Genomic DNA, 16,615 nt, shown 5'->3' with positions numbered 1-16,615 from the left:
TTTTGTATGAAAAGATCAAAGATTTCATTAATTTTAAGACGTTTTTAATAATAAAAATGGCTTAAAAATTAAAAATAATAGTAATCTTATTTATTTTTAAGCTTTTTATACTATTTTTTTCAATGGGAAAGGTAGTAAGGGAGGGATATACACGTGGTTTGTAACTTATGAATGGCACTAAATTTCGCCTTAAAATCGGGGTTTTATTCGTTTTAAGCGGGTTTATAGTAAAATTTTCGATTGGAAATGATAGAAAATATTGATTTTTAAAGTTTTATTTATTTATTTTTCAAAGAAAAAAAGGTGTACTCGACTAGTAAAGGGAAAGATATACACGTGAGACTTACTTAGTATGTAAATTGAATGTCACTAAATTTCGGGATTTTTATTAATTTTAGCAGGGTTTATAGTAAAATTTTCAATTGAAAATGATAGAAAATATAATTTTTTAACATTCTATTTTAATTTTTTTTTCAATAGGAAAGATATATTCGCCCAGTAAAGGGAGAGTTATAAAGGCGCAACTTGTATAATTAAATGCAATGGATTTAGTCTTAAAATCGAGGATTTTATTAATTTTAACCGTTTTTATATTAAATTTTACGCTTAAAAACATTAAAAAAATAATGCTAAATTTATATTTTTTAACAATTTATTTCGATTTCTTCAATAAGAAAGTGTTACTCTCAATGTTGGAGACGTGGTAGAGATGACATCCTACGCTCAAGAAATTAATTTTAAAACGTTTTATAAAAAAAAATTTCCTCTTAAAATGTATGAAAATAATAAAATATATATATATTTAATATTTTATTTTGATTTTTCAATAAGAAAGACACACTCGGGCTACGTGGGAGATATAACGGAAGGGGATATTTTCGCGCGATTTACTGAGAAAATTGTAAATTTTTTCGCTAAAAGAATAGAAATTCCCTTAAAAAATTGCGTTCTTTTCCTAAATATTTCTATAAATAACAGTTTGGCTGCATTTTTAAAGCAAACATTTAGCAAGGTTGGCTTGTTCTTCAGTGTCAATAGCAATGTTCTGTAGGGAAAAAATAAGAAAAAAAAAGGGAAAAAAAGAATAAAGAGAGGGGAAAAAGGGAAGAAAAGAATAAAAAAAAAGGTAAGTCTCTAGCCTCAATGATAGAATTCAATACAGAAACTGTGGAAATTGTCATGAAACAAAGATTTAAGACCGAAACGAAATTGTTTTTTTTTTCAACTATATTTACAGGGGGAAAAAACAATTTCAAAGCCGAGAATAATTTATTGTTTTCTTCCATTTAAAAAAATATATAGGCCTATATATATTAAAACTAATTATCATTATTTTTTTTAAAATTTTAATTATGATTAAACTTCAGTAAAGATAATTAAAATTTTAATTACTTTCGCCGCATAAATGCATTTAAAACTTGAAATTAAATTTGCTTTACAAAGAAATGTGTCAACAGAAAATCTATAAATATAATTAATTAATTAATTCGCTATTTATTTAAATTTTTAATAATTAAAATCTTTTATAAATTATTTAATTATTTATTTTAATTTATCTTTTTTTTCTTCTTCTTTTTGGAGAAATTATAACGATTTTTACAAGGTGAAGATGCTGAGACGAGATAAAATGTAGGATTTAAAAATATAAATTATATTTCTAAGAAAAAATTTAATTGATAAGTGAATAGATTACAGTTAAATTTAAATATATTCAACTAATTTTTACTATTTTATATCCTGAAATTTGATTCGTGCAGCTATTAATAGACAGGTATGAGCGTGTGATTGAGAGTGTATATGTGTAGTTTTTCTCTTCCTCTACCAAGAATTCCACTGAAATTTCTCATATTAAATATAATTATCGTCATTACTGAATAATTAAATAATAAAATTACCTTAAAATTTAAATAAAATCCCATTATTATACTCTTAAATCGGTTTATTTAGCTAAAGATAATGCGGATAATAGCACGAATTTATGAATATTTTTGATGGAAAAAACAGAGGAAAAAAACGTAAATTTTTACGTCTTATAAACTATAATTTGGTTAAATATATATATTTTTAACTAATTATATAAGTTTTAAGCCATTAAAACTTAATAAATCCAAGTATAACGAGCAAGCAACTCGATTAAAAAATGTTCATCTTTAATCACTTACAGAGCTTGTTTTTTGTTTATTTAATTAATATTTTATTGTTTAAATAATATTTTAAACAATTAAACTTGTAATATTTTTAGTTATTATAAGAATTATACGGAAATTTTTCATGTTATTGGTGTATGATTAGGGAATTTCCATTTTGCTTTTTTTTTTTTTTCCTTTGGAAACTTGAATGCTTACTCTCTTATGAATAGGTTAGAATGGCGATAACATGAGTTAAACAAGGCATTAAACGAGTGCCGGCATTTCTACTAATGCGAAAATTAAACATTACTTAGTGTTGGTTGTTTTAATTTTCGAAGTTTTCTCAAAGAACTAATGACGTTCGTTCCCATTAATTGGAAAGTTTCATCTGAAAAGATGAAAATCAAACTGAAAGGATGTTTGTATTTACTAATTTGAAACAATAGAGAAATCATTAAAATTAATTCACTATTGTTTCAATTATAAAAATAATAAAATAAATATGATTTTCACAGCTATATCTACGAAAGTTCCTTATAAAATTGGGTTAAAAATATAATTTTTATAATTATTCTTTTATATAAACTATATATTTTTTTTAAATTTCGTACGAAAAATATCATAGGAAATCGTATTCTATAATTATGTTTGTACATTACAATATTAAGTTGCTATATTTATGCACACACACATATATATATACAATTTTTATACAGCTCAGCCTATTGGATGACATGCTAATAACTAACACACAAAAGACACTCCAAGAAAATGATGCTGTAAGCCTTATATCCTTTCAGGAAGCCAATACTTTACATGAGATCTATTCATTGTATAGAAGCCATTGGTCCTCTGGTCTATGAGTAAACTATGATGATGAGCTAGTGTAAGAGTATCACAGAAAGGAGAGAGAGTTTTCCTCTTCTCCTCTCTTATATATTTGACTAAAACATGGAATTTTTCTAAATTATCTCCAGAAATAAGCTTACATTAAAGGTAATAAAATCGCATCTTATGTTTAATTTTTTATTATATTTAAATTGGGGATGAAGTTATGGAAAATTGAATTGGGAGCGTGTATAATATTCATTTTTAACGTTTTATATTTAATTCTTTTATTAAATTAGGTCGGATATTTTGATTATTTGCTTTCTTCTACAGCAACACAAGTCCCGTTTGGCCTAATTTTTATTTTTATTCCGGAGTAAAAAAAGTTTAACAGCTGACACGCTTTCGTCTAGAATAAAAATTGGCCAGATTTGGCCAATTTTTTAAATGTTTTTTTACTTAAAAAAAACGATAATAAAACGTCTATCCAATGCTAAAATGTATATTTGAAACGAAGAAGACAACACTTTATCCGATTTTTTTTTTAATTGGATTTTAAACATTTGCCATTAAACTAATAAAGGAGATACACGAAGTAACTTGGTTTGGTTTCTCGCTTCTAGCAACGCTTAGAACGTTATCTCTAGCTTTTAATCTATTCATTAACGTTTGCTGATTGGTTAATAACCGACGAAATTCATTTAAATTCAAAATTTAACCTTCGTTACGATCAACTTTCAAAGGTTTCTTCCCTTACTCGATTCGTATAGGGAAAAATTTAGGTTTCTCTCCTTACTTTATTCGTATAGAAAGAAAAAAAAAGAATTTTAGGTGTTTCAATTATAGAAAATAACGATCCGGGATAGAAAAAAAAGAGGATGATAAAACACGTGCTTAACTACTTACCTGAAGCTTGTTGGATTAAGAACCTCAACCAGGTATTACCGGATCCGGGAAAGGAAGCTAAGGCTACTAAAGGTCCAGGTGGTACACGAAATTTAGCTTTACTGCACACTTTAACGGCACGACGTGACGTCAGTGGTACCAGCCCACCGGAGGCTAACATTCTGGCCACAATGGCCTTTCTATCCGGTTGCCTGTCGAGTAGATTGCTGTCTGTTTTGCCTGTTTTTCCCAGGTATGCTGCCTGTGCCGATCTCTGCAGTTCCTGTTCGGCGTTATGATCCAATTGCCTCGATACCACTACCACAAATAATATTAAATATGACGAAAGTACCGTGGCTATCATACAGCATGCCACACGTCGAAAGTTCTTGGTTCTGTTCGTCCTTCTATCGAGAAGTGTACGCTCTCCCCCCATCCCTGATTCTGTCTTGAACGCATCCGTTCCTAAGTTCTACAGACCGACGGATCGATACATTGTACATCCAGCATTCCCATCCGCAGCTGCTCGTCACGTGATTAGAAGCGAGCGCGCCAAGGTTGACATTTGGGAGAGGAGACGAGTTCGGCTTTCCTGCGGGACTTCTGTTATAGCAGTGAACAATGCTTTACAGGGGCCGCTTCCCCGTCATTAACGATGACGAATGCCACACGAATTTCGAATTTTCTTCATAACTCTACGTCGTTTACCTTATTTAAATAAAGAAAACATATTTGTTATTTTATACAAAAAAAAAGATAAAGATAATTTTAATTAAGATAACGTCGTAGTTTTATTTTATTTTTCTTCTTCTTCTCTCTTTCTATAGAATCGTACGCGTGTATGGTTAGAGGAATTGATCGTTTTAGCTAATATAATTTTAAATTCTACTTTATCTAGAGAATATTATAAAAAATATTAGATGGTAGACAGTTTAATAATAGTGAGGTTAATGAGATTGACCAGGAATTTAATGATATATCTGAATATAAAGTGGTAAATTTTTGGGTGTGACACGTTAACGAACATCGAATAAGGTGAAAGGTATTCGCTTTTTTTTTTCTCTCTCTCTCTCTCCTCTCCCCCCGAAAAATTCTTTCTGGTTTTGATGATTCATCAATCACAGAACAAATCATTGCTTAAGCTTCATTATAATAACATCTGGCGTTGACAGAAACTCGAGATCAATGCAAAAAGATTGTCAGAATGTCCTTTCTTACGAAATAATAATGTTTGCCATCGTTTACTAAGATCGAGAAAAATAGCAAATTTACTAAAAGATTCATTGCTCCTAAGACAATTTATTTTTAATAAGGTTAAAAATTTAAAAAATAAACAAATAAAATGATTTCCTTATAAATTTTCATAGTAAATACACAAAAAAAAATATCTGAGAGAACGTGTGTTAATTAATTCTTTAAAATTCATTTAACTTTTAACGTCATCTGTTATTGAAAAAATCAACCTACTTTTGTTATTTTATTTGCATTTTTATTAGTTTTTTTTTATCTCATAAAAATTCTCGAAAATTATAATATTTTATCCATCAGGGCCTACGAGAGGGAAGGGAAACTGGAGCTGTATCCCTGATCTGTATAGCAACTAAGACCACAATTTATATAATAAAACTTTTAATTATAAAAAAAACAATACGATAAATCGAGAAATAAGGCCTTTCCACTCCTTTAGGGCCTTTTAACGATTTTATCTTACGTTACTTTACGTACAAGGAACCTTAATTTTATTTATAAGTATATATAAAATGAATAGACCATCAGACTTTTCATATAAAAACTTTAATAGATTGGTTAATTATTAAAGTATAATGTATATAATTTTAATTTAAAATATATATATATTATATTTTTTCTTGTAGTTTTTATTATTTTATAACTCTTACACAAAAATATGAATGTGTATATACTGTATCATAATCGAGTTAAAGAGAACATTCCATTAATAATAAATGATGAAGTGGAACGATTTTTTTAAAGGAAAAAAAAATAAGAAGGAAGAAAGAGAAGATATGGATGTGGAAAATTTAAATTTAGATAGTCTGTTGGTCAGAAGATATAGCAATATAAAATATAATGTCTCGAAATAATGAATGGAGTAATTTCTGTAATGTATAACCAATGCAATATGTCTTTCAAAAAAGGAAATTTGCATAAGTATAATGCATTATAACTCACTCTTAGGGTATGTATTTATATACATACATCATCTATTTCTTAATTTATATGGATTTATGAAAAGTATGAAGTGTTCTCGTATGAATAAATAAGAAAGATTTAATAAAATAAATCATACCCTGTCTCTGGCAGATAATAACGTGAAGATGTATACCCTGATATATCCTCGTTTACCTCGTTAATTAAGACGTTTACACGTACAACTAATTACTTTACAGCATGGTATAAGGCTGTATATCTTAATTAAAATGTACATATTCTATAGTTAAGTTAATTTTCACCGTATTATAATATTGAAATTGGCTTTTGTATAATTTCAATAGCTTGGTGCTGTGTAAATATTCAATTTGCTTCCATTCTATCACAAGAATTCACTTAGAATAAAATATTAAATATATATATAAGATTAAAAATATGACATTTTCTTGTCTCTAACACTATATTTTATTGGCTGTCTTGGGATATTTACATTGATATTTTAGTAAATATTTAGAATGATCAGTCTTGACGTATGGACTAACATATCCATGATCCCACTTGTACCATATTTATATATAATTCAATTTTTATATATTTATATACCATAAATCATTATATATGTGATATATTGTTTGTTTCTTCTTTTTTATCGTTAGACTAATGTATCGCAATATTATTTTTTTCGTCTCTCTTTTCAACACACAGCTACCATCTTCTAGGTTGCTATATTAAATTATTATTGCTCCTCCACATCTATAATTTATCATTTTATTATATTTTCTTCTTCTTTTTCTACTACTATAGAGTTGATTTTATCTACTTTTTCGATATTTTTCTCATTTTAAAAATAATATATCTTGATTATTTTCTCAGCTGGAGAGAAGTTTATAAAGGATAATCACGATATGACTCCATTTTATTGCGGTAGATGAGTTCGCATTAAGATTGTGTTTTTAAAAAAAATTGTTTTTAATTGGATAAAGATGTAGAGCAAACCGTTCTTTAGAATTGTAGAGAAATTCAAGTGATAGGCTACGTGATAAATTATAGAATGTCTAAGTTTAGAAACCTCAGAGGAGAGAATTGAGCAACCAATTCGAGAAGATACGCGGCAATAGTTGACGTTGCATGAAACATTCTTGAAAGGTGCACACGTCTGTGTCTTATAAATGAAAAAAGGAAAGAGCAATTCTTGGTTCATGCTTTTCTGATTTCGACATATCAAGTGACTTATACTCTCCACTTTTTCTCTACATTGTCACGAAATTCGAAAAGTTTAGTCTGTAACCTTTTCTCATTTCTTTTTAAAGATAGGAATTTCTATATATATATATACACGCGTTTTTCTTTTTTTGACGCAATTTTTTTACTAGGAGACAGTAGAAAGTGGTCTGGATTTACGTCTCCGACGTTAAAACGGGGTAAGAGAAGGTTGTAAACATGATTAAATCTCGTTTTATTCGCTGATCGATCGATTTGACGATGCAAAAACAAACGAAGAAAGCTTATTTATATATCAAACAAATGTATAAGTCATTCTATTCGATGTTATTTACATTAGTTAATTGCCATTCTACTCGGAATTTACTGTTCTGTCTTACAGAATATAAAGGAAATACAGACATGGATAAATCTTTAATAGTGTGAGGTGTAATGGAACTGCATCACTCAATGATCTCTTTCACTATTTTCATTCTTGGATTTTCGCACGCTTGGTTTGTTTCACAAAGTCTCTTTCACTCTTTAATGTCACTTGAGAGACTTATAGACTCATTGCAGTCATTCAATACATTGCATGCTCCATTTTGCTAAAGATCAGTACTTCGTGAATGAAAGCAATTAGAAAATATTTCGTTTTAAGCTCCTAATTTAGTTCCCATGCCTTAAAAGTAAGGAATAATTATTTAAATAAATTGCATAAAAATTTTAAATTATTACAGCCGAACCTGTAATAACGACCACCTCTCAACGGCGGCCATTTTTATTGAGAACTTTTCTCATGAAATGCATACAAAATAACCTCCAAGCAACCTCTAAACGGCAGCCCGTTTTATTCGGAAACTTTTTTTAAATTCATATAAAATAACCTCCAAACAACGGCCAACTGTAAACGGCGGTCGTTTCTTCGGGAACATTTCTTTTCGAAATGATTTTGTTATAAATAAATGCGATTCTCATTCATTAACTTCTCTATAAACGCTATAATTTCGCCCTGAAGGACCCGGGTTTGAATTCACTTAATCTCGAGCCATACTATTTGCTAGAGGATGTCACGTGGTACGGACTAGTCCTGCGAATGGTCTTGCAGCATTAAGTTCGTATTATAGTTGCATAACCGTAGTTTTTATTATTTTATAACTCTTACACAAAAATATGAATGTGTATATACTGTATCATAATCGAGTTAAAGAGAACATTCCATTAATAATAAATGATGAAGTGGAACGATTTTTTTAAAGGAAAAAAAAATAAGAAGGAAGAAAGAGAAGATATGGATGTGGAAAATTTAAATTTAGATAGTCTGTTGGTCAGAAGATATAGCAATATAAAATATAATGTCTCGAAATAATGAATGGAGTAATTTCTGTAATGTATAACCAATGCAATATGTCTTTCAAAAAAGGAAATTTGCATAAGTATAATGCATTATAACTCACTCTTAGGGTATGTATTTATATACATACATCATCTATTTCTTAATTTATATGGATTTATGAAAAGTATGAAGTGTTCTCGTATGAATAAATAAGAAAGATTTAATAAAATAAATCATACCCTGTCTCTGGCAGATAATAACGTGAAGATGTATACCCTGATATATCCTCGTTTACCTCGTTAATTAAGACGTTTACACGTACAACTAATTACTTTACAGCATGGTATAAGGCTGTATATCTTAATTAAAATGTACATATTCTATAGTTAAGTTAATTTTCACCGTATTATAATATTGAAATTGGCTTTTGTATAATTTCAATAGCTTGGTGCTGTGTAAATATTCAATTTGCTTCCATTCTATCACAAGAATTCACTTAGAATAAAATATTAAATATATATATAAGATTAAAAATATGACATTTTCTTGTCTCTAACACTATATTTTATTGGCTGTCTTGGGATATTTACATTGATATTTTAGTAAATATTTAGAATGATCAGTCTTGACGTATGGACTAACATATCCATGATCCCACTTGTACCATATTTATATATAATTCAATTTTTATATATTTATATACCATAAATCATTATATATGTGATATATTGTTTGTTTCTTCTTTTTTATCGTTAGACTAATGTATCGCAATATTATTTTTTTCGTCTCTCTTTTCAACACACAGCTACCATCTTCTAGGTTGCTATATTAAATTATTATTGCTCCTCCACATCTATAATTTATCATTTTATTATATTTTCTTCTTCTTTTTCTACTACTATAGAGTTGATTTTATCTACTTTTTCGATATTTTTCTCATTTTAAAAATAATATATCTTGATTATTTTCTCAGCTGGAGAGAAGTTTATAAAGGATAATCACGATATGACTCCATTTTATTGCGGTAGATGAGTTCGCATTAAGATTGTGTTTTTAAAAAAAATTGCTTTTAATTGGATAAAGATGTAGAGCAAACCGTTCTTTAGAATTGTAGAGAAATTCAAGTGATAGGCTACGTGATAAATTATAGAATGTCTAAGTTTAGAAACCTCAGAGGAGAGAATTGAGCAACCAATTCGAGAAGATACGCGGCAATAGTTGACGTTGCATGAAACATTCCTGAAAGGTGCACACGTCTGTGTCTTATAAATGAAAAAAGGAAAGAGCAATTCTTGGTTCATGCTTTTCTGATTTCGACATATCAAGTGACTTATACTCTCCACTTTTTCTCTACATTGTCACGAAATTCGAAAAGTTTAGTCTGTAACCTTTTCTCATTTCTTTTTAAAGATAGGAATTTCTATATATATATATACACGCGTTTTTCTTTTTTTGACGCAATTTTTTTACTAGGAGACAGTAGAAAGTGGTCTGGATTTACGTCTCCGACGTTAAAACGGGGTAAGAGAAGGTTGTAAACATGATTAAATCTCGTTTTATTCGCTGATCGATCGATTTGACGATGCAAAAACAAACGAAGAAAGCTTATTTATATATCAAACAAATGTATAAGTCATTCTATTCGATGTTATTTACATTAGTTAATTGCCATTCTACTCGGAATTTACTGTTCTGTCTTACAGAATATAAAGGAAATACAGACATGGATAAATCTTTAATAGTGTGAGGTGTAATGGAACTGCATCACTCAATGATCTCTTTCACTATTTTCATTCTTGGATTTTCGCACGCTTGGTTTGTTTCACAAAGTCTCTTTCACTCTTTAATGTCACTTGAGAGACTTATAGACTCATTGCAGTCATTCAATACATTGCATGCTCCATTTTGCTAAAGATCAGTACTTCGTGAATGAAAGCAATTAGAAAATATTTCGTTTTAAGCTCCTAATTTAGTTCCCATGCCTTAAAAGTAAGGAATAATTATTTAAATAAATTGCATAAAAATTTTAAATTATTACAGCCGAACCTGTAATAACGACCACCTCTCAACGGCGGCCATTTTTATTGAGAACTTTTCTCATGAAATGCATACAAAATAACCTCCAAGCAACCTCTAAACGGCAGCCCGTTTTATTCGGAAACTTTTTTTAAATTCATATAAAATAACCTCCAAACAACGGCCAACTGTAAACGGCGGTCGTTTCTTCGGGAACATTTCTTTTCGAAATGATTTTGTTATAAATAAATGCGATTCTCATTCATTAACTTCTCTATAAACGCTATAATTTCGCCCTGAAGGACCCGGGTTTGAATTCTCTTAATCTCGAGCCATACTATTTGCTAGAGGATGTCACGTGGTACGGACTAGTCCTGCGAATGGTCTTGCAGCATTAAGTTCGTATTATAGTTGCATAACCGGAAACTAAGTGGTTGCATCAGCTCGGGTATTTTCGTGAGTGGATTGACCCGAATACGGTGGGTTTCTTTACTCTCTTTCAGCTGGGTGCTCTGTTGTGGGCCTGGCTATATCCATGATGGCTATGCAAATGATTTTAGTTTTCACTGTTTTAGTACCCACTTGGCTAAAAGAATACAAAAATATTAGCCAATTTTGGTTTGATTTGATGTAAAACACGGGCAATCTGCCAAAGGGGTGTCACCTGGGAGAGTTTTCTTTAGGAGACTGGCAAGTGTTAGACACGTGATAAAAATCCGGGAAACTCCAAGCGTCCTGCCTGTTAGTCCGAGGTCAACTGTTTGAATTTTGTGGTATATCTTTACCTATAGTGGTTGGTTTGTTTATTCGGTTACGGCAATGCAACACGTGGGTTTTTATGGAAAACTGATCCCTATTTAAATATTATTAAGATGAAGAAAATCCGGAAAACTCTACGTAAACAGCTCGATAGAGAGGCTCGAATCCACGACCAACTACCAGTGTTCAGTGGTTTTTATCTGCTGGTTTTTACTTTAGGAATTGGGTATAACATAAACGAGTAGCTATAACTAATTCCCTATTCTCAGTTATTTACTCTTTGTTTACTTCTTAATAACTTTAAAAATTTTGAAAAACATGTCTAGACAAATAAATCAAAGAACAAAAGTAGCAAAGTCAAGTCAAACAAGTAATTGAATCTGTGCAAGAATTTTGAAAAAAATACACTTATAATTATCTAAAGTTAAATGTGATAAAAAGGAGAAGGTATATTGCTGAATTCACAGATTCGTCTGTTTTTACGATAAAGGGAATTTAAAAAAAAAAAGTAAAATATTTCTTGTGAAAATTAAGTAAAGCAAAGAATACATTTTGATAATGTATAATTCTCCTGATTATGTGTTTATCATCTTTGAAGAAAATTGGATACATGTCCGCCATTTTATTTTTAGTCAAGGAGGCGTAGTTGGCAAACAACAAAAATGCCTTCAATCAACGTGTTGTCTTGTTCTGGTACTTGGCATTTGCATAAGTCTTACAACACCAATTACAAAATGAATTTCTGGAGTATGCTTTGAGATCATCTCTAGAATTTTCCGTCGGTTATTAAGTTACGATCAGATTAATGCATGAAAATATATATATATATAATTTATTTTGATTTCCGATAAAAATTATAAATTATATAGTATTTAGTATGGCATTAGTTTAAGCATTAGTTTGAAAGTCGTCTCTCACATCATTGGTGGTTTAAAATTCATCAAGAGACAATAAATACCACTTCGTTCATCGTGTATATCGATTTATTGTTGTTCGAAGAAACGTAGAGAAATGAATTGTGCATTAAAATCATTATCATTATAAAACTCTCCGACATTCTTCGGAGTTTTGTCGATTTTCACGTAATGCACCTTGACATCAACATCGACGATAGTCAATATCCGTACTATTTAATTACAAATAAGTTGACTAACGTCGTGAGTGTTCGTATTTGAGTCTGATAGTAAATTTCTGTTTTAACAACCAACAATAATGCAAATACTAGTGTTATTTATAACACGCTGCTGCTCTAGGAGACCAGGAATCGAATCTGAGCTGTCTAAAAACAAGAAATTTTTCGATTGTGGGCTGTCATAGCTGTCAGGTTTCATCCCTGACCACCTGCCTGCTCCATTGTGAGTTTGATGGACTGTAGAGTTATGGTCACTGATGGTTCCATAGTGAAGAAAGAATAAACAAAAATCTCCGACCTGACCGAATCTACAATGGACATGAAGATATCTTTCTGCCCTCCCAAAGCGGAAAGATTTTGGAAAATATCTACCATAAGCAGTACAGTATATCTCTTTGATATAATGTTCATTCTTTCCCCTAAGGTTGATACTAATCTCTTTGATTACGCAAGCGAGCTCCAGCAGATAGCCAGCAGATACGCCATCCGCTCGAGATTACGTTCATAACCAACGAGCTAAAATATATTACATAGTGTGGCTGTGACCATGATTACAGCGCTCTTAGTGGTCTATCTCGTTGCCTTTACACAACACAAATGCCGAGTTTTTCGGTTATAACCGTTCTGCACATGTTTTCCGAGTCATGTACAAGATATATACCATTGAATATGCCACTGTGGCTGTACGCCATGTTTTATATACATTTTATTTTAATTTTTGTATAGTTTCCTTTCTTCTTCTATTGTCTGTTCCTTCCAGAAAATTCTTTCTCAGCCCTTTCTCTTTCTTCTTGGGTAGTGATGACTAATCTTTTGAACAAAAGAGATAAAGGAAGCTCTGAGGGCTAAGTTAAGGGAACAACGTTCATTCTTTGCTGGGACGTCGAACAGATTAGACATAAGAAGAATGCTCTCTAGTTCGTTTTTGGCAGCGAATAGAGACGAAAGGAAAATTCGGTAAAGAGAAATCATAGAGACTCCCAACCACCATCGAAGTGAATTTGGTGAGAACTAGAATTTATCCATTATCCAAAGAAAGAAAACGATTTGGAATTTTCATCACCCCTAAAATAACCATCGACAATTGGATACCCACTTTCACCTATTCTTACTTCTATTGTCCTTTTTCGACTACTGATTTTCCTCTTCCCTAGATTTAGTTAGTTGTAAGCGTTTAGTTATAGTTCGGGTTATATTTGTTGTAGAAATATTTGGTAATTATTGGTGTCACGAGAGTAGTGTTAATAATTACTCATTCTCTCAACTTTTGTATGGAATATATTATAAACTTGTATTCTGGGACTGAGAAGAGCTGGTATTCCAAAGAACTTATACTTCACGAGAGATAAAGATATTATTATTTGTTAACGTATCTTTGTGATTCTTATTTTGCACTTCACACCACTGAATATATCTGTGGCGACCACTTTGGTGATAAATCCCGAAGTCGCCACAAGGGGGAACCCCTGAACTGGACAAACCTGACCTATGACACACACATTCCTTGTTGGATTTGGACCTTGCAGACGCATGTAGTATCGTTCTGTGTACCTGACGAGGTACTTTTGGCTATCAAAATTATGTATCACAAGGCTCATTGCCGCATTAGTATCAATGGCCATCTCTCAGACCCCTTTCCGCTTGGGAAGGGTGTCAGACAGGGATGTCCTCTTTCTATGTTTCTCTTCTCCCTTAGTATCAATACCCTTTTGGGTGAGATACAAAGGGACTTCAGTATCTCAGGCTACCCTATGCCTGGGTACTACAAGACGGACTACTACAAGTTCGTGGGCCATGCGGATGATGTCACTTTTTTTGTGAAGGACAACTGGGCTATCTCCAGAATTTTTGGCCACTTCGACAGGTACTGTCAGGCCTCTGGAGCTGTCATAAACAAGGGGAAATCTTCTTTTCTGCCCCTTGTTGGTTCCATCTCTCTCCCTGTACCCTTCGCTGACATCCCTGTGAGCGATAGGGTTAAGATTCTAGGTATATACTTTGGCGCCGACTCGGCCAAACATAACCTAAAGGAGATTAAAGTTAAAATTGGGGACAAAATTTCCATTTGGACGGGAAGCTATCTCTACTTTCCAAGTAGGATAGCTGTCTACAAAAACATTATGTTTAGTATTTGTGTGTACTATGCCTCTGTTTTCGGCCTGGACGCAGGCTTTAGGCATATTAATAGACTCCTTTTCCGTTTTGTTTGGGGCAACAAGCCAGAATGGGTTAGTCGTAATATTATGTATAATACTAGAACAAACGGTGGCTGGGCTATGTTTGAGCCCTCCCTCTTCTCTGCTGCTGCCCAAATTAGGCAGCTTGTCCTAGCCCTTACTGCCCGCGATCACCCGGTAAGTAAGCTGTACAGCTTCTTTCTTGGGTATCGCCTTAAGCTTCTGTTACCTAATTACAAGGTAAATCTTATGCCCAAAGTGTTGGTTCCACCACCCTTTGCGAAAGTATGGTGCACGCACCTTCTCAGTCTCTCCCAATCTGGGAACATCCCTTCTGCAAAAACTAAGGCTTGCGAAATTTATCGCCACCTTAGGCCCGACACCTCTGTCTCGATCTGTCCATTGATCACTCAGGCCTCTATTGACTGGGCCACTGTTTGGCGCAGATGTTTTGATGGGCTTATTCCCGAACACTGCGTCGAACTCCAGTGGAGGTTGTTGCATAATGCACTCTCCACCAGAGTCAAACTCCGGTCTATCGGAGTTTACGTTATGAGTGAAAACTGTCCCATGTGCAACTCTTCGCCCGAAACGGCAGCACATCTCTTTTATTTCTGTAGGGTAGCTAGGAAAATTTGGGGCTGGATTACCCCCCTCCTAGGACTACCCTTTCTGTCAAGAGAGAACGTAGTTCTCCACGTCCTTTTTAGCAAAGGCACCGCATCTCCCTACGTGATTAGTCTCCTTATCCACATGGCTAAACACGAGATGTGGCTGGCCAGGTGTAGGAGGGTATTTGAACACAAATACACCGCCCACCGCCTTTTCCGTATCAAAATCCGCGAGGCTTTAGCTCGTAAGCTCCTCTCGGATTTTCAGTCTCTAACACGGGCCAACTTTAATGCTCTATGGGATACCCCCAACCAGATCCTCTGGACCTGGAAGGACGGTAGCCCAACTCTCAACGATCTACTCTCTTAAGTGCACGTTAGCATGTAAGTTAGCATAGGCTAGCTTTTAAGTTCCTTGTTTGCTTCTTTTGGGGGTGGACTCCAGCCCAGTGTGTTTGGACCTCCACTTCCCTTTTGAACTTTCTGTCTCCTGTGCCTTCTCCTGTACAGGCTTTAGTTTTTTGTATGTGGCATTTCCTGCCCTGTTCCTTGCTATCCAATGATTCCCCTGTCACCTGTTCAGCGGGATAGGATACTGTTTACTTCAGTCTTGTGGCCACTGACTCCCCTGCCTTTCCGGCTTGTGTGACGAGGCCAATAACCACTGTTAAATTTCTATTAGTTTCTTCTATCCTCACGGCACAGAGAACGGCCTTATTCACTAAGGTGGGGGCTCTGTGAAGTGAGGAGGTACTGCATTCAATGATTAGCTAGTTATTGCGGGCGCAGGTGGCTGCCTTTAGCCACTCTGCATGGGATTTACTCTCACCGTATAAACTTTATGAGAATCAGTATCGTTCTGTGTTTTAACCTGTACAGTCGCGCCATAATTCATATATAGAATAAATGTTAATCTTTTATTGTATGTGGCCTGGTTTGCAATGATTAATTTCACACAAACTGGTGACCCGAACGTGATATATGTTTTATGGTGCCTCTACCCGACGAAGGACTCTATCGTGCGACATGAAAATTCCATCCATTCGCATCGGATACAACGTTGGACTTTCATCCTTTTTTGGAACTGCCAACTCATACAGCTAGACCTTCGAAACGTGTAACCACGGATAATTTTTCGTCGACGGTCGACTTTTCTCAACGAAAAGGTATAGTACACCACGTGCTACCCTTCTTTGTTCTCGCGCCACGTGCCATCCTTTGTTTCCTCGCCACGTGCCTTTACGTGCCATCGTTCTTTGTCCTTTCCCCACGTGCTGAACTGCGCGCACAACGCATCATTTAAGGATAACTACCTCCGCACTGCCACATCTACGTAAAAAAAATCATCATGTCTGAGGCAGAAATTAATGACG

General features: G+C 33.1%; 1 protein-coding gene across 2 annotated transcripts in view; it reads right to left on the bottom strand.

Annotated features, from left to right (window-relative positions):
- The window catches only part of LOC111638104 (WSCD family member AAEL009094-like), a 44,502-nt gene that overhangs the window by 14,329 nt on the left and 13,558 nt on the right, over nucleotides 1-16,615 (bottom strand). Inside the window, exon 2 of one of the 2 annotated variants that reach the window (XM_023383745.1) lies at nucleotides 3,864-4,550. In XM_023383745.1, coding sequence (XP_023239513.1) covers nucleotides 3,864-4,278 — 415 coding nt within the window. In that variant the 5' untranslated portion in view covers nucleotides 4,279-4,550. Of the gene's footprint in view, nucleotides 1-3,863; nucleotides 5,123-16,615 lie in introns of those variants that run through there. The other variant, XM_023383746.1, reaches the window with a different exon arrangement.

The sequence above is a fragment of the Centruroides sculpturatus genome, unplaced genomic scaffold (assembly GCF_000671375.1).
Source record: "Centruroides sculpturatus isolate CEXI.00-Female unplaced genomic scaffold, Cexi_2.0 scaffold1180, whole genome shotgun sequence".
NCBI lineage: Eukaryota > Metazoa > Arthropoda > Arachnida > Scorpiones > Buthidae > Centruroides > Centruroides sculpturatus.
This window is presented reverse-complemented; position numbering and strand designations above follow the sequence as displayed.